The sequence below is a fragment of the Varanus komodoensis genome, unplaced genomic scaffold (genome assembly GCF_004798865.1).
Source record: "Varanus komodoensis strain SLA01 unplaced genomic scaffold, ASM479886v1 scaffold40, whole genome shotgun sequence".
Classification (NCBI taxonomy): Eukaryota; Metazoa; Chordata; class Lepidosauria; order Squamata; family Varanidae; genus Varanus; species Varanus komodoensis.
In genome coordinates, this window is record NW_025335942.1 from 2,247,656 (window position 1) to 2,271,549 (window position 23,894).

Sequence of the window (23,894 nt, forward strand, 5' to 3'; positions counted from 1 at the left end):
CTCTCTCTCTCTCTCTCTCTCTCTCTCTCTCTCTCTCTCACACACACACACACACACACACACACACACACACTTCCACATTTTTTGTGTTACAACTTGGAATGAAATAGTTTTAATTGGAATTGTTACTATGTGATATACACCAGACATTCATCGCTATGAAGATGCTATGTCCGTATTTTTGTTTGTTTTTGTTTCTTGGCGGCGGTGGTGGTGGTGGTTGTTTGGTAGTACAAAACTTGCGTGAGCAAAATCAACCTTACCTGTATTCACTTTCTTGCTCATGCCTGCCTAAATAAGCCCCTGTGCAACAAACTTCCTTCAGAGGTCAGTGTTAGCAGCTGAATGGAGGGCATCTGCCACATACCCTTAGATGCAATTCTCATGTTTCTGGAAGGTCCCAGAGTTTGTTGAAGAGCGTATCTAACAGACAGCATCATAAAAGTCCAGGAAGCTATCAAAACTGAAGCATCAATCAGATTTCAGTTTTTTTAAAAAGTAAAATCCTAAACTAGGAGCATTTCCTGAAGTGCAATTAAATCTGTGATTGCAAAATGGAAAGCGTATGGTTCAAAAGCAAGTCTACCTAAAAAGTCTACCGTCTTCCGTAACTCAGTGACAAATAAGGAGGGTATTAGTCAGGGAAGCAACCATGAGGCCAGTGAATTACAGTATATTGAGGAAATGTCAAACTTAACACAAAACCAATCTGCAGCCAATTATAGAACAGATATTAAAATGTGAGTGCTTCTGGTCCATCTTGTAGTTTATTGCGATGCAAATAAACCATTGCAAATTTAGCAAAAAAGGGCTTAAATATATTCTTTATAAAGCCATAAAATTCCATAGAGGAAGGGAGGGAAAGAATCACCAAGCCCCCTTTTAAGTTATTAGTAAGAAATTTGGCTTAATCTTGTATACACATAACATGTGAGCCTAGTGTGTGTGATGCACAGATTGTGAGCAGAAAAAAATGGTGAGTCAAAAACCCAGTTCTCTCTAGTCTGATAATAAACCAGATCCCTTCTGGCCAGTTTCCAGATGAATGATATTAGCATATTTAAGATGTCTGGGAAGGCGTCCCATTGGCTTGTGGTGAACGAAAAAGGGTCTGTAATTAGAATGGACAGCAGGCATGAAGCATAGCCACACCTGAGGTTTGACTACCACTGGAAACCTCAGGAAAGAACAAAATGAGTTTGTTCTATATTTGCATCTCATCTCTCCCTTGAGGAGCTACAGTTTGGTAAATGAAGTTAAAAATGGTAGGGGGCCATCACGTGATGGTTGTTTTGTAGAGATGTTGATTAATTGTTGTTGATTAATACGACTGAGGAGATCAGTGCATTAATTAGCAGCAGGGTTAGCAAGAGGATGTTCTGCCTACATCTAAAATTTAAAAATAAGATGTCATTGTTTATAAGACTGCTGTGACGATGTCATTTTTTCAAAGGAGTGAATTACAGTTGTGTCAAGTCTGTCATCTTTAAACAAAGCATACTGATTGCTAATCAAAGAGGAGAGTGTAACATACAGAAAGAAAGGACAAGCTTGAAGAAATTTTGAGTGACTTTACTTGGTGAATAACTGTGATGTGGAAGCAGGAATCTGGTTTCAGATTTATTTATGCTTCAGAGCTTGCCTGGCCACAAGCTAGCAAATCATAGCACTTTAAATAGAACTATGGTTGTGTCCATCCAGATCTATGGTGGATTGTTGTGCCATCCAGATCTCAACTGCTTCCTGCAGGGGGGCTTATTTACTGGCAACCAGCCACACTGACAACCCACGGCTTGTTCCATGTTTGTTTGTTCCATGATGGGTTGCCATGTTGTCTGAACCCAGTTCATTTGTGGGTTGTATGAAGTGGCTAGCAAGCAGCTCTGCGAGAATAACAAAATCTTCTGCCACTCTTTGTGACAGCCACTGCCCATCCACCATTGCAGAGCAACCATCACTGGTTTATCACCACTTCAGAGGCAGGGATGCTGGGAGGAAGCCACACGAGATGCTGCACCAAAAGTGCGGGGAGCAAGAGCCTTCATTCAACCACACAGTCCTCTCTGTTTTAAGGGGTGAAGCAACACCTCTTGATGTCCTTCACCTTTTCTGCATTCCCCTGGGTCTCTAGCTAGTTAGAAAGGGGAAAGACTGACTTGTCCCATGTTTCGTGGCTCCTTTTCAAAGCGCTTACTGCGGTGGTCTCCTGACAGTTATTAAAAAAAGTGGCTGACTCAGTGGTTCACTGACTCAGGGTGAATGTGGTCCCAGGGCGAATGTAAGCATGACCAGCCCTGGTGTCCCAGTTGCTCTGTTCCGTTCTGCCACCTCAGAGAGTTCTTCTTTGCTCACTCGCTCCCTCACTCGCTTTTTAAACTGTCATGAATATTTGTGCATGTTTTTTCGGACGGGGAATTGTATGCAAATATAGTGGCAAATGTAAATGGATGCAAAGAAATCTGCAACAATTAAAGGGCACGGCAGTAAACAGAGGTGAGATTTGCACACCTGCAGTAACTGCTCTTTTATTTCCCAGCCATTAAATTTGCATATATTTCTCAGCTTCCTTTTAAAGAACTATCGGAGTAACTACAGCAGAGAGTACTCCAGAAAGGAGCTACAAAACCTTGGGGAGAGCCAATATTTCCACTTTCTGGGGTAGCTCCAGACTTGGGGAGGTGTTGCCAAGGTAGCTGGTTGTGTCAGTGTCAGTTCAATGCTTAAAATCAAATGTGGGAGATATCCCCCCTTCTGCTTGTTGGTGAACCAACATGTGCTGCATCTCCTCACCTCTTTTGGTGCTTTTCAGTTGACAGCTTGGCAATTGGACTCAGGCAACTATGCACAAATTAGCTTGTACACGGTCCAGGCTTGTCAGTTTCCATATAGGTTACTTACTCCACTGTTCTGCTCTTTTATCAGCTGAAACAGACGAAGAAATTGACAAGTGGGACTATACATAGGGACTGCACAAGGGAGCACTAGGCACTCTTGCGAAAGACTGACAATAAATAATTATGAATGCATTTGAGCAATTTTCCGGGGCTGAACTGTGAATTTTTAAGGTCTTGCCAAAAAAACAGGATAAACAAAAAGGGGTAGCCGGAAGAAGGGGACAAATGAGTTCTGCCACAAAGGACGTTGGGATGCCAGCCGAAGGACCAAGGGAGAAGCATAGTGGAAGCAAGCTGTGGCGAGCCCACTCGTCTGTTGTGGGTTGTTGCATGGTTTATTTGTTCCCTAGTTCTCACCATGGCAAATGATCGGGAAAGCCTAGGTTTTAGACTGGAGGGAGTGAAGGCAGGGTTCACATGACCGAGACTCCAAGCTCGGAGTATCTCCCCACTCCCTTGATACTGGCATGGAAAGAACAGCAAACAGCAAACAGCAAACAGCAAACACAACCTTGGAGACCAGTAGTAGAGTTTGAGGGGGCCTGTAAGACCATGAGTCCAACCCCCTGCTCTGCTTCCACAGGTGACTCCACATGCCAGCTCAATGGAGAGCTATGCTGGCTGGTATTGGCAGGATGTAGGGTACCCCTTGGGATGCCCAAACCTCTGAAATGCCACACTTGGACAACCAGACTGGGCCATCTGGATGTATTGCAGGGTGGGAGGAGGGCAAAAGCCAGGGCGGCTTATTTTATACTGTACTGTTGTATTTTAATTTTATATTTATATTTTAATTTATATTAGAATTATTTTAATTTATTGATGTGAGCCGCCCCGAGGCTTCGGCGAATGGGGCGGCATAAAAATGTTTTAATAAAAAAAAAAAAAAAAAGCAACCTCCCTCCCTCCAGTCAGAGGATTAAAGGGTGCTCATAGTCCTCTGAGTTCAGAGGGCGATGGTCATCCAGCTTGAATTGTCCCTCGGCACCATCTGTTTTTGCGTTCCATGCATCACTTAAATCGGGCGTGATCGGTTTGTTTGTTTTTGTGTCTCTTTTGAAAATTATTGGAGAAAAACTTAGGTCCATCTGAATCTATTCTGAGACAGCTTGGAGAAACTAAATGTGGGGTGACTGTTTCCACTCTAACTCCACCAGTTCAACAGCCCATTCAAAGCAAATGGCTCTCCTTAATATGAAACAGCGGAACCACAGGAAACCATGAATCCTATTACGAAAAGGTCTTTGTGAGCATGCTCAAGAGCAAGCATCCTCAACCTGGCATCCTCTGGATGTTTTATACATCAGGTCCCACAGTCCCTGGAAGATTTTCATTTCAAACTCTGCAGTTCTTGTTCACCCCCATCAGTAGCAGTTAGTGCAAATGTGAGGGACCAGTTGTGTACTATATCACAACTGCATTGCTTTGCAGAATTGTATGATTAATTCAGCTGAAACAATCTGGATTCAAAGAGGTAGCACAGGAAAAAATGGTGAAAGACGGCATTTCTCCGGGAGGGTTAGTGTGCAATTAAAATGATGCAATATTTGCGTCAGTCCTATTTGCTAAGGACTTTTTGTAAAGTATTTTGACATTTAGTTTAAGAAGGTATTCAGATTTGTTTAAAAAGAAAAATAGCTGGATAGAAAATGCCTTGTGTGTGTGATTTTTAATCAGTTAATCAAGTTAATAAGTTTCTGCAAAAGTACCCTTGACATTCACTTAGTTAGTGACGTGTACAGACACAGATGTGTGATTTTTATTGTGACATCAGTAGAACTGGCTTGGCTGTTTATAATAGCCTTAAAAACTTTCATTTTAAGTGATCATAGTATGTGAAAGAGATGTTCTCTAATCCATATAGTTTTTGTGCCCCCTTTATGGATTAAACATAAGAAACAGAAACATATAAGCACCAATATAATCCCGCCAGTGAACGTAAACACAGCAAGAAAACAATTTTGCCCTGGCGTTGACGGCTGCGGTAGCATGCCAGTCAAAGTTCAGAGACATGTTTGTCGATCTATTTATGTACAAGAATTCTTCAAAAAGTTTCCATACTTTTTAAAACTCTATTTATTAAGAATCTGAACAGCAAATTACATCACTTTTCTACACGGTCACCCTTTGCAATGCATTTTTCCCAGTGTCGTACCAACTTTTTAATGCCATCCGCAAAAATATCTATAAAACATATTTATAAAATATGAAAGTGTGGAAACTTTTTGAAGAAGCCTCATACATATATACTGCGTTTTTCTCCTGCTTTTCAGGCAGTTATTGTCTCCGAGAGTGGCTCATATCAAGAGGGAGGGAAAGGAAGAGAGAAGCAGGCGCTGTTCTCAGGCTTGCGACATAGAAGGACAAGGTACGCAAGGGAAAGATCAGGGTCAGAGAAAGGGGAGACCAACCTGGCCCATCAGTTGGCCCAAGAAGGAGCAGTTGCAAGGAGCTGGGCTTGCCCTTCCTTTCACAAAGCACGCCCTGATCCAACCACATGTAGCCCGCGGCCTGGAGAAGAGGAGGAGGATGGAGCCTTCATCAGTCATGAAGCAAGAGGCACCAATGGCCATTTCAAGCAAGAACGTCCACGAAGGAAGAGCAGTCAGCCCTGAAATGCGTCTCTCTCGCAGTATCCTGGCACCTTCCTATTGTGGCAGTGTCTCGTGAGAAAGTGGTGTGATGGGCACACACGTGTGTTAATGGGCAAAGTACCTCTGGGGACTCTGTGTGCCAAATTTCCTCCATAGTGTTCCTGTGGTCGAGGGTCGAGGATCCTCCATCAACAGTGTTGGACAATCCCTTTCACCTATTGCATTGCACAAACCATAGGAATGAATGGGCGCCATTTACTGATGTGGGAGAAAGGAAAGTGATGCACTCATTGGGGAGGGTCTAATGCTGCCTCGGGACTGCAGGTGGCGCAGTGGTTTAAACCGTTTTGCTGCTGGGCTGGTTGATCGGAAGGTCGCCGGTTTGAATCTGCACAACAGGGTGAGTTCCCATTGCTCCGTCCCAGCTCCTGCCAACCCTGCAGTTCGAAAGCATGCAAATGCAGGTAGATGAAAAGGTACCACTCCGGTGGGCAGGGAACAGCGTTCCATGCACTTTGGTGTCTAGTCATGCTGGCCACATGACCACGGAGACTGTCTGAAGACAAACGCTGGCTCCCTCGGCTAGGAAACGGAGATGAGCACCGCCCCCTAGAGTCAGGCATGACTGGACGTAACGTCAAGGGGAAACCTTTACCTTTACCTTTACCTTTACCTTTACCTTTTTAATGCAGCCTCTGGTGAATGTAGTGCATGGTATAAGGGTCAGTGCCCACATGAGGAATCCTGGCTATGGCTTCATGGGTGTTCTTTGCATTACCCTTAGAAGGTGGAGCAGGTGTGCTACACTGGAGAGGTCTACAGTTCAACTCTGACGTCTTCATGTATATTTTAGCCTGGGAAGCTGCTTCCCGTCAGTGCTGCACAAAGAGGCCTGAGCTAGATAGACCAGCGCCCAATTGATACAAAGAAAAATTTTGTGTTCTTTGTGTTAAAGGCATAGAACTTCTATTGAATGTCCGTTTAAGACCAAGCAAACCTTATTATTAATGTAGACAAAGTGAATTGCTAGCCATGTGTTCGTGATTATTTTCTATTGGCCATCAGTACTTGTTATATAACGGTGATTTAAAGAGCAATTCAAAATTCAAATTTGTCAGATGGTTGAAGTTCTAGTCCCAACAGGAGTCAAAATACTGGCATGTTTTGTTCGCAGATCAGGTTGTCCCTTTGACAGATAATAGCAACGATTTGTGTTCAGCTCCCACTCTCAGGGTGGAGAGACGTGGCCCATTGAGGCAGGGCTGGGAAACAAGAAATTGTAATGGTGGAAAGATGTAGCACAGGCAATTAAGCAAAAAAAAAAAACCCAATCAGGGTTATAATTTATGCATTTGCAGCTGTTTCTAGGCCACCTTAAGGACGGAACTCTCTCAGGCCAGTCTACAAAATGTTCAAAGAACTTGCAAAGTGATTACAATAAAGGCCCATACGAGCAGAGTTGATAACTAAAAGCAGAAATTACCAGTGAAATCAACAGCTCAAGATAGTACAGAGACGAGCAGAAGCAGGTGGGTGCTAAAGCCATGTAAGAAGGGCCAAAGGAGGCTGCTTCCAGGGGACCAGGGCAACCGCTGAGTGGGGGGTGCTCTCTCCTTGCACTCACCAGGCTAATTGCTCTTGGAGGCATGCGGTTGAGTAGCACCTCCACCAAGGATCTCGGAGTGCAGGCAGCTGGTTTGGAGGTAGCCGGCCCTCCAGATACTTGGTCCCGAATCAATGTACAGCTTTAACGGATAGAACCAACACTTCCAGAAGTGCACTAGCCACCAGTGCAGCTCATAAAGTATCGCATGAACTGACCAGCTGGCCCCCACCAAGATCTGTGCATTGCGTTCTGCATCAGTGGGTCTTTCCAAACCATTCTCAAAGGCTTCGCATCACTGTCCAGTTTCAGTGACACAGCAGCAGGAATTACTGAAGCAGGATCTTTCTCCTTCAACGGGCACACCAACCTAAACTGGCCACAATGGCAACCTTATTGTTAGCTTCCCCAGTTAGTGCCAAGTCCACGAGCACACCCAAACGATGCACCTGATCCTTCAACAGAAGTGAAACCCCATCTCGCATCCAATATCATCTATCCAGATTAGTTGGCGTCCCTGTGCCTTGTGTGGTTAAGCCTCACTCGGTTTCCCCATTCACCACCAAGCCTGGTTGTGAAGCCCAACAGCCTGGAAAGGAGGTAGAGCCAGGCCACTAGCATCATGATGGCACTTCAGCCAAAACCTCTGAATGACTTTCTCCAGCAGCTCAAGGTAGACTTCGAAAAAACCAGAGGGCTTACATCCCTCTGCAGGCCATTGGCCATGGGATAGAGAAGACTTCCCCAAGGGGAACCTTCTGAAACTGTTCGTCCTGAAAGGGTTGAATCCACTTTATCCCCATTCCTCCTACGCCCAACTTAGATAAATGATCCAGAAGGAGACTATCCAACATGGCATCAAGCACCACTGAGTGGTTCAAGAGAACCAGCAGGATCGTATCTTCTCCCATCCCTTCCCCATTACGAGGGGGCCAGCACTGTTTCTGTCCCAAGATAGGCTTGACCCCTGAGGCTGTACAAGCTGGAAGATATTCATGATAATATAACTAGATGCTATTCTGGTTACATCCTAGTTTATTGTACACAATATAATTGCCTGAGCAATATATGGTTATGAATTTCTCAAAACATGGATGCAGGAGCAGTGATCTTAACATAGTAATCTTCCAGAGTTAAGCTGAGATGTACCCTTTTAAAGAGAACTAGTGTTGTTATTTAAAATCTGGAATCCTGTTTCCGGCCGTATGCTTGATTCTCCCTCTGCTAGAACTGTATGGAAATTATTCTTTGGGAAAGGGTGAATTCCATCATTTCTGTGAGGAGGCACCATTTAACTCACAGAAAAGATATTTGGAGTTGGCTTTGCAGACTTTTTATACTAGTCCCCTAGCCCCCTCAGCCTCTAAATTAAATCCAGCTGATACTACTTCACCTTTTAAGAAATCCATTTTACAGTCTTTCCTGATTCTTCATGTCTATATTCTTTAGGTATGTTGTGTGGTTTTATTTTGTTACTGTTTTCCTGATTTTCACACAATGATGTCATTATCACGGATGGTATGGTCCAAAGCTTCCAGGTATATCCATTTGGTATGAAGCTACATAACAATACATTTTGTTTTATTTTTATTGTACAAAAAGCCCCAAAGTGGGGAGTGGGAACTGCAAACCTACGGTAAATCATGTCTCTAGGACTGGACTGAATAGGAGAGTTTTGGTAGTATCCTTAGCAAAGTTTGCCCCTGCAAAAATATCTTCATCAGCTTACAGTCATGAAGAACCAGAAGGTCTGTGGAAGGGCCTGGTTCACATATAATTGCTTGGTTCATAGATTATTGGATTGCACATGGTAGGCATGTCATGAGCAGAGCTGGCTAGAGCCGGGGGTCAGACTAGATGGCCCAGGAGACCCTTTCTGACTCGCTCAGTTTCTATGTTTCTATGGATTGCATGGAAAGTGGGCATGTGCATCTTCTCTTGTTCCGGTTGTCTCATATGCATACGTAGATGTAATTGCGTATCAAAGACATGGTGGATGTTTGTTCTTTTCAAACAGCTGTGCCAGGTGCATGGGGAAGATTAGCTATTGGGCAGATTCATGAATAAATGAATGAATGAATGTAAAAGCCTATGAAAGTATAGTCCCAAAAACACTTTTTTCTGCCTAAATTTGCGTAGATTTGCACTCTAAATGAAGCAGCAGTCCCACAGAATGGTCTTGAAAGGCTGTACAATCATGCAATCCATCTGACACTAAGCAAGACTCATTAAGCTCAGTGCCTAGATGGGCAACCATCTGTTTGGTTCCAGCCCTACCCTCTTCGGTTCTAGCATGTATAAAACATGAGTTATAAATACATTACTGGTGCTACCCTATGCATGTTTAGAAATAAGTCCTCTAGCATTCCTCAGCCCACCATGTTGGCTGGGGAATGTTGAGCATTACAGGACTTTTTCCTGTCTAAACATTCACAAGATTGCACCTTAAATAATTTCTGGTGCGATTTTTCAGCCATTCCTGCAAGCCTTTGAACACCAGCAGAAAGGAGAGTCTCCCCTCTAGACGGGGTGGCCTTTTATGGTGCTTCCATTGTTGTCCTTGTGCAGTAACATCCCTTTCTGTCTCTGTAAGTCATTACAACAGTTCTGTGTTCTCTTTCTTCTAGGTGTTCTCTGGAACCTGTCCTCTTGTGATGCACTAAAAATGCCAATTATCCAGGATGCCCTTGCAGTATTGACCAATGCAGTCATCATTCCTCATTCGGGATGGGAAAACTCCCCACTCCAGGATGACCACAAAATTCAGCTTCATTCATCGCAGGTGCTGCGCAATGCCACTGGGTGCCTAAGGTGAGTTTTGATGACCAAAGCGGGGGTTTAATTTATTTTAAGTGTTAATTTATTCTGTAGGATTTTTAAAAAATTTTAAGCCGAGATGCACCGGGTTTTAATATTTTTAGTGTATAATTTTTTTGTATGATTTTGTTTGTTTTGTTTTTGTTGTGAGCCGCCCCGACGCTTTGTTGCGATGGGGGCGGCATAGAAATGTTTTAAATAAATAACTATGTTCTGCAGGTCCCTCGTTTCCATCCCTACCTTCAGGAGAGTTATTTGTCAGGCCCTGTTGGTGCCGCCAAAGCCTGTTGCAAAGTGTCCACACGAAACATTTAGAGGGATTCTTGACCGTGTGTTACCCATGTTCTTCTACACTTGATTTGCAAAAGCTGGCCTGCCTGGCATGTATAGTAGCCCATCAGCAATTTAGAAAGCCTCTTTTTGGTGACTGCCAAGGAGCACAAACACCAGGCATACCTGATGGACCACAACGCGTGGCTGATGGATACTGCTGTGTTTTGGCTTGGTGGATTGTACGTTGTACAGGCCTGTTTGACACCTTGTTGGGTGAACTTTTTTTCATATGGTGGAAATGCCTGGTGTTGCACCAAAGTTTGATTTAAAGGAAGTATAGGTATTTTATGACAAAAGCTAGTGGTATATGAGGTCCAGAAACCCCCATGAATAAGCTGTAAAAATCAGGAACACATGTCTTTTCAAACACAAACTCAGGTTTCCAATCTTGCACTCAGGGACTGGTTGGATGAGACATTTCCATTGGCATTTACCCATGATTTCAGCTGAATAATCTGTGTAACATTAGTCAATGGAGAGGTGATTTGGAGTGAGGGACAGCGGAGCAGTGGATATTGTAAAAACTTCACTGCAGCATGTGTGCCCTGTGCTAATTTTTGCGGTTGGAGGTTGACGGATAAAGACATTTATATGCCAAAGCACTCAGTAAGGAGAAGGAGCCATGGTAGACAATCAGTCAATTCTTTATTCAGTCATTGACCAGCCAATAAATAAAACAAAATTACTATTAGTTAAAAATAAGAAAAATACAGTACTAATAAAATTAATTAAAACAAGAAGTAAAAACATTCTGGTAGACCCTAACAACATTTAGGGTTAATTCTACCATATGCTGTACAAACTACTGAACAGTATTTGGCTGTAGCCAAGGAGATAAAATCGGATTGATCAGATAAAAGTAACTTAAGATAAAAAGAATCGGAGTAATCGGTATTTTTTGATATCCCCCTTCAGTAATGGCTGTTGGGAGGGCATTGAATCTAGCTAGAGATGAAGCCCTTCTAAATTTGGGGATCGTTATGCTACTGAGATATCAAGCTGGTTGCAAGAGATGTGCAGAATGGTTCAGGAACGTATTTCTGGGTAGAACTGGATGATCTGTTTGTTGCTCTGAATCAGTGCCCCGCTGTTTAAGTCCTGCTAATGCCCATTCATAGCCCATTGAGGAGATAGCTGGCCATGAATAACCCTATAATTGCAATCTGGCCCATGTTGCCTGGCTCCAAGAGTTCTGAAAGCTGTCAGTCATTATTAAAGGGACCAAGCCAGCTGGAAAGAATAGGAGCTTGAGCCAGTAAGAAAAGATGTAAATCCAAGCCAAAGTTTCAATTTTAAGAAGGCCAGCTTCTTAAAATTGGACCATGTTTGAAGCGCAGTGGGGTGCTTGGAAGATGGTCCTCAGGAAATTAGACTGAACTCTTTTCAAGGGAAGAAAAGACCTCTAGACAATGGCTTCCAACCCATGGTGTTGGTGCTCTGCTCAGAAGTCCAATCGCATCTTGTGTTTAATATGCCACTGTTGGGGAAAAGGTGATTATGCAGATTTCAGCTTCTCTGGATATTGCTGGCTTTTCCTGGAAGGATAACTGGGGAAACATCTACTCCCTTTCTTTGTCAACCAGGAGCTGACTGTTTGATACTTTTTTTGTTTCATACGTCCCATCAATCTGGCAAGAATGCTGGCATTGGATTGATGTAGAGAAGACATTGCTTATAAATAACTGTGCTGTGTTACGAATTTCAGAGTCTGGGTGTGCTTTCATAAAGGCATAACCTGCCCTTGCGAGGGGCATAACACACCTTATATCACAAATCTAACATTATGGGATCCAAAATAATGCTTGACATTTACTAGTCTTTATGACTGTATGTGTGGGTCGTGAGTTTATTTTCTTAGTAATATGGAAACAGCGGATAATACCAGAGAGCGTAAAAGGTGCCTGTGTGCATCCAAAACAGTCGGCAGCTGCAGTGCTAGCGGCACGTGTCAGAAGGCCCTGGGGGAAGGCAGCGCAGTGGGCACCTTCCCTTCCACGCATCTGCCTCCTCACCACCACCACCAGCAGCTGCTTTCGTGCCAGCACCTCTTTCTCGGCGCCGCTACATCTTGCTTGCTTGCTTGGCAGTCCAAGAGCCAGTGAAAGGAGCAGGCGATGGCCACTGGCTGGCACCCAGCCCTGCTCACCCTTGGCGCTATCCCTGAGTTTGGAGTCTTTGCAGCAAAATGTCTGCAGGATTTGGTTATTGTTTTAAAAATGTGAATACTGGAGGCATGCTGCACACATTTAAATTTCCAGCACCTTCCGAACAGAACACTTTAAAGACTTCTTCCCCAGCGGGTTGTTCTGCCCGTTCATTTCAAACGCATTTCAGGACTGAAGCCACAATTCAGAAAACCATGGGAATAACAACACACAACGAGGTTTTTCATTTTAAAATCTTTTTGTTTTGTTTAAAGAACAGCAGCCCCCCACTCTGCATGGCAAATACCTTCTGAAATGCCAAAATATTTGCATAATGTCTGGAAAGGATTCAATAGCAGTTTGTGAGACATGGGAATGCTTCTGTTCAGAAATACACAATGGTGCAAGCCCTGCTGAGCACGCTCAGGCCCTTCAATTCCTAATGAAGTTCTCTAGGTTTTGACTTTAGGCTACCATCTTCCAATGGCTGCATGATATTATCTTCCACGCACCACAGAAATTGCCCAGTAGGACTAGATAAACAGAGGTTTCCACTCATCGGTGTTGGAAAATCTTGTATAGTTTATCTAAAATTGAGCTGTAGTTAAACTGACTAACAACGGCTACGGGCAGACAATCGTTTTGCTGCATTCCCATTTGTGATTAGCAGGCTTTCAAGTCACCTTTGTTTATTTTAATTTTATTTTTGGGCTTCCAAGCTCATTTAAGAGCCATTTTATACATTTTATGAGCAGGTCTGCATCTCCTGAGCCTGCAGCGATGAACAGAAGGTGCAACCATGATGAAATGCTTCCCTGTGCAAGGAACTCCAGTAGTATATCAGACTTCTGCATAACTCGCCTCCTCAAAAGCTATTTTTTTGCATCCTGGAATCATTTCATGGGGAATCAAAGATCCTTTGCCCCTGTACCTGCACACCGACACGCATAATCGCAACCTGTAGGGGGAAAGCGGTGCTGCCAGATTCTGCTGGTAGCATAAACTGCCCCTTAATGCTGCCTCTCTCTCATAAGCACTAGCAATTATTGCTGTTTGACTTGGATCCAGAAGACTCATCTGCTACCCACTGTCACAGAGAGGGGTAGATGCTGATTTCTTCCGATTTGTTCCTGGTTGGAACCCCCATAACATTGAAGCGGGGGATGCATGAGGCATTGTTGCAAGACAGGAACGAAAAATCTCTGTTGCGTGCGTAGAATTACAAACAGTTCTCGAGATACAAACCAGTGTATTTTCATTGCTGCATGTTATGAATTCCTATACAAGTCTTAACTAAACCTCAAACCATTCAGTCAGCCTTCTTCTTTTATCAAGATAATTGAAGCTTCACTGATACCTTCCTTGATCCCTCCTGTTATACCTTTCTGCTTTCTTTAAAAGGTGCTGTTTGCTTCCTCTCCAAATCCATTACCGTATTTTTCACTCTATAAGACGCACCTGACCATAACATGCACCTAGTTTTTAGAGGAGGGATCCATGGAAAGCTTCCTGATAATCCCAGGCACATTCCCCATCACTTCCCCATGGGCTTTATTAAAAGACGGGTTGCCATTTGAAAACACACACCGACCTGTGATTAACAGCTCTCACCTGCGCCGGAGGAGGGGGGTGGAGCAGGGCACGCCGAGCGTGTGCCGGCCAGGTGTGGTGTAGCCAGGCGGGTAGCGTGCTGGCGGTGGTCTTCCGGGCAGCGCGGCGGCAGGTCTTCCCAGGCGGTGGGGGTGAGCAGTCCATGCGGCCGGCGGGTTCAAGCCCGTGGTTCCTCCTCCTCTGCACCGCTCCCCCTGAGCGACACAGCTCTCACCTGTGCCGGAGGGAGGCGTGGAGCAGCGCGTGCCGAGCGCGTGCCGGCCAGGTGGTGCCACGTGGTACAAGCGGCCGGCAGCATCTCGGGCATCGGGCACACACACATTCGCTCTGTAAGACGCACAGACATTTCCCCTTCCTTTTGAGGGGGGGAAAGTGCGTCTTATAGAGCGAAAAATACGGTATTTCCTTTCTGGGCTTAAAAAGAGTTAGATGACTGATTTGCTGCTTAATTTCCATTGTGTCACATTTATCACTTACTGCTGAATTTAAATACGTTAATGCATTGCATTTAGCAATCTTGGTTTTGGTGTAAAAAGCTTTCTCTGTATGTGTAATGTGTCACTTCTGTGGAAGTAGGACTGACTTTTCGGCATCCCATGGTTGAAAGAAAAAGAGGTCCCAATTCATAACTTCATGCAGATTACACTGTGCATGGTGTTTATGTATGCTCTGAGATTATTATTATATTACCTTTCTGTACCTCCCATAGCCAAAGTGCGCAATATTTTTACCCATCCAAATTTCAGCCATGCCCAACCCTGCTTCAGTGCCAGATTTAGGCAGGAACAGCCACTTCAGGCTATATGAAAGCTACAGGATGGCCATGTCTTTTGTGAACATCAAGAGTTATCAAGGTGACCAGTGCATAAAAGGCCTCAGACACTACTAAACAGTAAGGCAGTGCTAAACAGGCAGTCCCTGGGTTACAAGCGAGTTCTGTTCCCAAGAGAACAAAAATTTGTCTTTAAGTCAAATTTGTATATAAGTCAGATCACATATAATCGACTCTCCACATTTGCAGAGTTAGGGGCACAGGACCCCTGTGAAAGCAGAACAACAGTGACTATCTCAGCCCCCACCCCAAACTCCCCAGTGCCTCCTCTTTGCAGCAAGGAAATGTCAGATGGGCAGGGCAGGAAGGCATGCTTTGGAGGCCTCCCTCTCTACCCTTTCACTTCTTCTCTATGGTGATGCTTTGGAGGCCTCCCTCTCTACCCTTTCACTTCCTCTCTATGGTGATGCTTTGGAGGCCTCCCTCTCTACCCTTTCACTTCCTCTCTCTGGTGATGCTTTGGAGGCCTCCCTCTCTACCCTTTCACTTCCTCTCTCTGGTGATGTTTTGGAGGCCTCCCTCTCTACCCTTTCACTTCCACTCTATGGTGATGCTTTGGTGGCCTCCCTCTCTACCCTTTCACTTCCGCTCTATGGTGATGCTTTGGAGGCCTCCCTCTCTACCCTTTCACTTCTGCTCTATGGTGATGCTTTGGAGACCTTCCCTCTTCACTACCCCTCACTCTGTGGTAATGGCATTTTTCTGCAGTAATTTTTAAAATTAATAGGCTTTATGGCAGTGCATTTGGAAGTACGGGTTGTTCGTATTTTGGACATTTGTAACTTGGGGATTGCTTGTATTCCTAACCTGCCAGTTATCTCCATACCAACTAAAGGCTAAGAATATTCTGCTGGACATATTCACGTCTGTCCCTGGTCTCTCCTGCCTTTCCTAGCTCACATTGCAAGTCAGGTATTATTGATGGAAATAGAGCGCGCTTATGTCTGCAGCAAGAGGCCACCCAGAACCCTTCCACTTTGTATCCCACCTGACCATGTTTGTGAGGAAAAAACAACCACTTGTCACGTGGCTGGACCTTTATAACAGCCACCAAAGCTTCTTGCCCAGTGAAGCAATTACCTTTTACTCAAATGGTTCCGTGACCTGAACATTATCACACCTTCTATGGCCCATTTGTGAGAAGGGATCATAACAATGCTTTCAAACAGTGTGCAGACCAGCTTTCCAAGCCTTTAAAACTGCCACATAGGATGTTTTTGAGCACAGGTGATTAAGTTTTCGATTCCAAGGCTTGTGAGAATACTGCCTGGCCCGTAAAAGTAATTCAGGCATTGGTAGATCATTTGTACTTTGGAAGCTATTTGTAACTAGTCTATATTCAAGCTATAATGCAGGAGCAACCGTATAATAGTGATTATTAAAGAGTAGAGGCAAATGTTGACATATAGATGTTACCTTCTAAGGTTTTTTTCAGTCTTATGGATAGGTTTCAGGGCATGGAATTGGAGGACCCAAATCTGTGGCACAGTTGAAGATTATTTATTTATTTTATTTATTTAAAATATTTATTTGCTGTCCTATTCGCAAAAAAGCCTCAGGATGGCTTACAATGTGAAATATAACATAAATAAATTTCCCGACCCACACTGGCTGCAATTAAAAACATAGAAAAGGCAATATTAAAACTTATTGAAATACTGCTGGAATAAAAAGGTCTTAACCTGGCACTGAAAATCAAATAACGACGGCACAAGGCGGACCTCTCTGGGGAGTGCATTTCATAGATGAGGTGCCACCACAGAGAAAGCCCTCCTCCGGGTACTTTGCCTCCTAATATCTTTCACGGAGGGTTCCCGGAGGAGAGCCTCCGCTGCCCATCTCAAGGGGCGGGAGGGCAAATATGGAAGAATCAGGTATCCGGGTCCCAAGCCATTAAGGGCTTTATAGGTAATAACCAGCACCTTGAATTGAACCCGGACTTTGATGGGAAGCCAGTGAAGCTGGTAGAGGACTGGGATTATGTGAGAATAACGCCCAGTCCCCATCAGCAACCTGGCTGCTCTGTTTTGCACCATCTGAAGTATCCAGACTGTGTTCAGGGGCAGCCCCACGTAGAGCGCGTTACAGAAATCCAACCGGGAAGTTGGAAGTTAAGGGACATGGCCTGACCAGTGTCTTGACAAGAGGCCACTCAATTTTTATCTGAGCATTCCTTAAAAAAGTCAAACCAAGAGGTAAAAATGGAGAGTAGATCGCTCCTATGGCCCCTAGAAAGTGCCTCGAGAAGGCCACAGGATCCTTTGGATTCCCAGATCCAACCTTGGACTGAGGAACCATGTGCAGATTCTTACCCCACTTAATGGAGGGCATGCAAAGAACTGTGCTGGCTGCTTCTCTGGAGTGACCTCAAAGAAGGGGTAAAGGGGCATTTTCTGGGGCAGAAGAAGAGGGGACTGAGATTCCTATCTCAGAACATCTCATATTATGGTGGTGCTCCAGCCTCCTCCCCCCCCCACCCCCCGTCCAAAGCAAAACAGTTAGATGGCTACATTAACTGTCCAGCAGATGTGCAGAATGGGAGCAGCCAAGAGGCAAAGACAGTCTCTGCGTTCTTACTGCATTGCATGGGTGTCTTTCCGAGTGTGGAGGCTTCCCGGCAGCTCCTCTGGATTCTCAGCTGCAGCTTCTGAATGCAGAGTTAGCTGTTTTTTGTTCAGAGAACGTTTGTGAGAGAAAGCCAAGCATTTGTCTTTTGAGATGAAAATAGAACTTGCATGGCGCATACAGTGCTATACCTCACATCTGGATTTCAAACTGCCTTTCTGTCCTGAACCTAAGAAAGGTTTGTTGATGCACTTGAGAGCTAAATTCAGCCAGAGGAACTGTTGACATTTTTATGGAACTTTCTTGCCCGAGAAAGACTATACAACTCCTCCAGTATATACTGTAAGTGCACCGAAACTAAATGTTCTTACTCCAGTCCCTTGACCGTATGAAAAAATACTGGGTCTTGATTATCCTCAGCTGATCCTGCACGCATGTTGTTTTTATTCAAGTTGTCAGATGAAATGTACATACAAACATCTGCCAATTCTAACTACTGTGAGTTCAACTACCAATGATTTCTCAAGCATATTATATCACTTTACTGAACTTTTAATCTATGTTTGGACAGATGAAGGAATGGATGGATGGAGAATGATCATTAAGAAAACAACCCTTTATTGTTCATCAGATGTTTTAATTAGTTTTAACATGTATTATCCAATGACAATGAGCATGTGAACCTTTAGCATTGAACTTCTGTTGTGGTAGTTAGATAACAGAGTAAACATAGAAACATAGAAACAGAGCAAGTCAGAAGGGGTCTCCTGGGCCATCTAGTCTGACCCCCGGCTCCAGCTGACTCCGCTCACAACATGCCCACCATGTGGACGTCCAGCCTCACTGATGGACCTCAACGACCTCTTCTGGAAGCCCACTCCACACCCTCGGAGTCCTGACTGTCAGAAAGTGCTTCCTGGCATCCAGATGGAGCCTTGGCTCCCTGAGCTTTGCTCCATTGGAGCGCGTCCTGCCTTCCTCTGCAGGGGAGAACAGGTCTCTACCCACCTCCGTGTGACATCCCCTCACATGCCTGTATGTCGCCAACAGATCCCCTCTGAGTCTCCTCTTCTCCAGGCTGAAGAAACCCAGTTCCCTCAGTGTTGAGGGAACGTGTTGATGCTGCCACAAACATGTTGATGTTGCCCCATCAATTTTTATGGTCTACCTAATGTTTATATGAATGTGTGCTCTGAGTTTGCAGTCAAGGGCAGAACACTCCAACTATATTAGGTGTTGCTTTGTGAGTTCATTGATCTTACATTGCAGAGAGATACTGCTGGACACACACGGTACAAACCTGGGCCTTCCTTCCCATGTTCTCTTCATCCGGAAGCCAGTTATGAAGGCCCAGGAGTGTTTGTCTTATCTGTTCGAAGGGTGTATGCCTAGTGGGGGCCAAGTGGCCGTTGTCTACAGGTCACAGTGGGCCACATGCTACCAGACTTACCTATCAGTGCAGCAATGAGGGTTCTCACTAGCCCAAAATATCCCGGTTTGTAGGCAACCGTGCATTTTCTGTTTCAGAGCACTGGAACTTTGTTGTTGTAAATTTTTTGGTTGTCATACTAGTACAGTGTCGTTTTTAGAGTTTGATGTTTATTAATCAGCACAGACAAATTTATATTGTGAGCACCTGCAGGTATTATATTTGTGAGGTTCTGCAGTCAGTTTTCAGAGTAGCACTTGTTACACTGCCTTCCTGCAGAGAACTAGCGCAATCTTATAAAAATCTTTAATTTGGATTTGACAGAAATGCAACACACAGAAATTACACTGGAAATGTGGCGCTCCTTTCATCTTAGACCTTGAAAGGAGGACCTTGCTCTCGTTTCCATTCGGAAGTCCTAGCTAAATTTAATTGTTTTCAAGCAGCTAAGCCAAAGTTCAGAGTATTGTTCAATGAATTACCTCAGCTCATCTCATTATGTTGCTACATTAGAAAAACGCATAAAAACGTAAAAGAAAATTGCGCCTACAGCTTGAACAGGGGAGGCATAAAATTCACCTTATTTTCCATTCTGTATTCAGATTGTGAAGACAGGCAATAAGAGTTTCTAGACTTTCCATAGTTCATTGTATCTTCATCCATCTAGTAACAAGTATGCTATACTTATTGATGCTTACTATTAAAAGATGTAATTTACTGAGTTTGGAAACCCAGCCATTTCTTTTTCTGCACAATTGTTCCCATAAATGGAGTGGAAATAATGTTGTTTTCCCTCCCCTCCTGCCTGGAGGCCTTTGATGCTGCCCCAGCTTTGACGCTGCCCTCGGCTGTTCTAATAATGTTAAAATAACAATAAACTACTTTTAGTCCAGCCAGAAGGTTGAGGAAACAAGGGCCTCTCTCTTAACCTGAAACATCAATAACTGAGAGGAGAACTGTGGACTTGGTACCAAGGCCAGTTGGAGTAAAGCAGGCACGTTCCTCTATGATAAGTGGTAAGTTTATTTGCAGGAAGGGAAAGGAAAGGGGATAATACACAAAAGTACCAGAAGAATTGTTTGGAAACAATACAGGGCTGAGCTGACTAACCTTGACATAACAATACCACACATCTTCCATAGAAGACTTCGAAAAGCTGGCAGTCCAAAGCAGACCATAAAAAAGGGCTAAACTAAACCAGAATTAGACAAAAAAGACATCTTCTCTACCTTCTTGGTTTTATATCCCAAAGCCTTTAGCAAGGACTCCAATTATGAGATTTCTGGGAACTATCTGCCTAGACTTTTGGAGAGGGCTAAAGAGTCGCACGAACACCTAGTTGAACTTGTTCAGTCCAGTTAGTGGAGGTCTTACTGCGAGCTGGAAACTCAGGACAGCATAAGTAGCACCCAGAGGTGGCCTGAAGGATGTGTGCAGTCTCGGCCTTACAGAATAACTCTACAGGCTGCTAATGCTTTCCCCAGGTAGCCCTTAACCATCCAAGTCCTCAAGTAGAGGAGTGCAAGCTGAGCCATACAGGTCTGCTACATTTGCGAATCTCTCTCTCTCCCCACGCCCTCAAGCAAAGTTTTGTAATTGGAGTTCACGATGTTGCTTGAGTCCGGCTTGACTATAACCTCCTTCCGCGTTGGTGTTGTCAAATTCTCGGTTTGGAAGATTTTCTCCCATTCTGTTATAGTCTTCCAGATGTCATGGGATGTGACTCTGTGTAGAATTATATGTTAAATAGAAGTATTTTCTGCCTTTCACTTGGTACTCTTAACAGCATGTAATTAAGAAATTGTTATTTGGCTGTTTTTATTTTAAAAGAAATGTGCAGAGTTCTAAAACGTACTTGTGTCAGGTACTTGGTCATAATTTTAACTGATGCTCTAGTCATTTTGTATTAGTCTAGTGGTAAATGTGTTTTCTGTTATTTTATTTCTAGCTAGGACAAATCTGCTCTCATTGTATCTCTTTCCAGTAAAACTTTGGCCAAGGATGAGAATAAGTTTTGATTACATGTCACGTGCTGGGGACGTACTTCAGCCTCTTCAAATATGCAGTAGACTCCTGAAATGTGCACAAACTGCCAGCGATCTGTCAAACCTGTATCAAGCGGGAGACAGATTTTATTTTACTGCAGGGTATTCATGATGCACTTCATGATGTTGTTATTTAATTTGAATTATTTGCTTTTGGGTGTTTAACAAAGTCCACCATGTATCAGTGCTTTTGCCTTTGCTTCTGTGTTGTGTTGCCTCGCCTCGCCTCGCCTCGCCTGGCTTTTGCTTCTGCGTTGCGTTGCTTTTTAGAACTGCGGGCTGAATTGAGAGTTAGAACCAAGCAACAGGGTGCCATATTATATTTTATTAATCAAAACGCTTCCAATGTCTTTCTCTGTGGTGTGTCTGAGTGTGTGTGTTAGAGAGTCCTTGTTTGGGTCTGTGATTATTGTTTTGATCTGGATCAGGAGAACCAAGTCTGCTATTTATGAGCACACAGGAGGCAAACGTTTCCGCTTGATCCAGTGGGAGCTCTTTTCTCCATGCCAGTGGCAGACACGGGACCACCCACTGGATTGGAACCGCAGCCGTGGAGAGGTGGCAGCAAAGGGTTGCCTCTCCCTGTGGTGCTAATCCGGCTTGGAGGCCCCTGCTCTGGCTAGAAAGTGAGTGGGGAAAGTCACTTTCTGAAAAATGTGATTGTGATTTGCATTGTGATTACCAGAGTCGGTGCCAACATCTCCACGCGGGGCTGGGAAAGGCTCCTGCATGAAACCCAGGAAAGCCACTGCCAGTCAGTGTGGACAACACTGGGTTAAGTGCAGAGTCTGGTGCAGCATCCTCTCTTCCTCTTTAAAGTTAGCTGCTGCTTTTGCCCAGAGTTTTGGGGGCAGGTAACAACATTTATGGAATCATTTCCGTAAAGATTCAGATACGTTACCGGCAGTGCACTAAACAATGTTTAGTCAATGCTCTGACGGGATTTACTGCTTAGTAAGTGAGTTTAAGATTGCAACCTAAGTAACTCTATGGTGAAAATTACTTCTTCTCTATGTCTTATTTCATAACAACAGTAATATCTTATATCCTCGTATATCTTGATGGCCTGTGCAACATGGTCTGGAGCATCTGACTGGGAACCGGGGAGGTCTGGGTTCTAGTCGCCACTAAGCCACAGTGTTCGCTGGGTGACTTTGGATCAGTTGCTCCCTCTCAGTCTAACTTACAGGACTGTTGTCAGGATTAAACAGAGTGGAGGTAAACTTTGTGAGATGGCCTGGGTTCCATACAAGAGGGAAAATGTCAGGATATAAATTCAGTGTAATACTATTAAGTCAAAGAACTGTCATCCCATGTGGCTGTATGGTAGTTACTGGTCTAAGAATAATTTGGAATCTAAGGATACCATCCGGAGAGGCAGTGTGGTGTAGTGGTTAAGAGCAAGGGACTGGGACTCAGACGATCTGGGTTCTAGTCCCCGCTCAGCCATGGAGCCAATTGGATCACAGACTCTCAGCCCAGCCTACCTCAGAGGGTTGTTGTTGTGGGGAGAAGATGGAGGAGGAGAATGATGTAAGCTGCCTTGAGCCCTTTGTAGGATAAAGGCAGGATATAAATCGAAAAATAAATAAATACATAAATAAATAAATAAATAAATATACAAACTTGTCTGTACCACTGAAGTCAGTTGGGCATAGCTATGCATAGGACTGTAATGTAGATTTCTTCATTCAAGCCCTCCAGCCTTCTAATACTCCCTCCTGGAAAATTCTGGGTTCCAGGGGGGCTAGAATGTTAAGGTAACATTCCTTTCCTCCAAACTATATGCAGTTGTGTGGGGCTGGGGAGAAAATCCAGAGGTAAAATTTCTGGGAGTTACAACATCAAGTGGTTGCTTTGAGCTCAGTGGACCTGAGACCATCCTGAATCTGTATCACTGCTGACATCTTCCCCATACACCTGGCTACATAACCTTACCCATTTGTCGCTTTTTTCAGAAAGTGCAAGTGGTTGAACGGACGGCATTTGGTTGCTGTGATTTACTCTGTATCCTACTCTGTAGGATTAAGATAACTACTGCTCCCTTTTCAACTTGTGCAGATAGGGCTGCTTGAAGATGAACAAGCAATGTGACTATATTAAATCAGGTTGCAGAAATCAGACCTCCATGATGAAGACCTGCATTTTGAGTGACACCACCAGGGAACTCTGCAATTGATCTTTACGTCAGTCTTTCTCCCCATCCTTGCTGATGTGGAGTGTTAGAAAGTGTCGAGCATGTATTTATGGGCTGCATACATTAGTAAAGGCTTCCTGATTATCCTTCAACTCTACATTGCCGTTCTTCCAGTTCATCAGCTGTCAAAGCATTTAATAATACAGGCTATTTAATTGGCTTATGTAAATATATGGTACTTGCAACTTACAAGATTGAAGTGTCAGTATTAGCTAATAAACTGAATTTTGGCATGAATAGCACATGTTAAAACAACCAAGTTATTACTGCAAAGCAAAGTAATCACAACCATTGAATTGTGCCATTTTCAGAAGGTTCAGCGGAGAATTTAATCAATATTAAGGCAGTTTAATGTTTACTCAGCTCATATTTGATGAAGTTTATTTCTTGACAGAGCAGTCAAATAACTAGAAAAAGAGGATGGATGACTAAAAATCCACCAGTGTGCTTAATAACAGTTTTACAAAGGCAGAGCCTGTCAACCGCTGTAAGTTGTATTTTGAAAATAATTCAGTGACAACTCTGGGCAGGGAAAAGTTTTGATGCAGCTCCTTAACACTTCGTTGTTTTTCTGGGGCTGATAACCTCTCTCTTCAAAACTGGACATTTTATATTTTAAAAAGGATGAAGAAAAACTTCCACATTTTCAAATATCTGTGGGCACAGTTCAACCGAGGTATTTTTATGCCTGACTTATTTTAATGGAAGAAAATCAGCACTTACATCAGGCTTAAAAGGGCTATTTTTGGATGAATTCATTTGGATGAATCATGGCCACTATTAATAAATATGTCATATGGATGTGTTTCTCGTGTGCATTGTCTTCTTAA

The 23,894-nt window shown here is 43.8% G+C and overlaps 1 protein-coding gene across 1 annotated transcript in view; it reads left to right on the forward strand.

Annotated features, from left to right (window-relative positions):
* The window catches only part of CTNND2 (catenin delta 2), a 489,283-nt gene that overhangs the window by 373,955 nt on the left and 91,434 nt on the right, over positions 1 to 23,894 (forward strand). Inside the window, exon 11 of the mRNA XM_044442939.1 lies at positions 9,719 to 9,902. Within this exon, the coding sequence (XP_044298874.1) occupies positions 9,719 to 9,902 (184 nt within the window). The remainder of the gene's footprint in view (positions 1 to 9,718; positions 9,903 to 23,894) is intronic.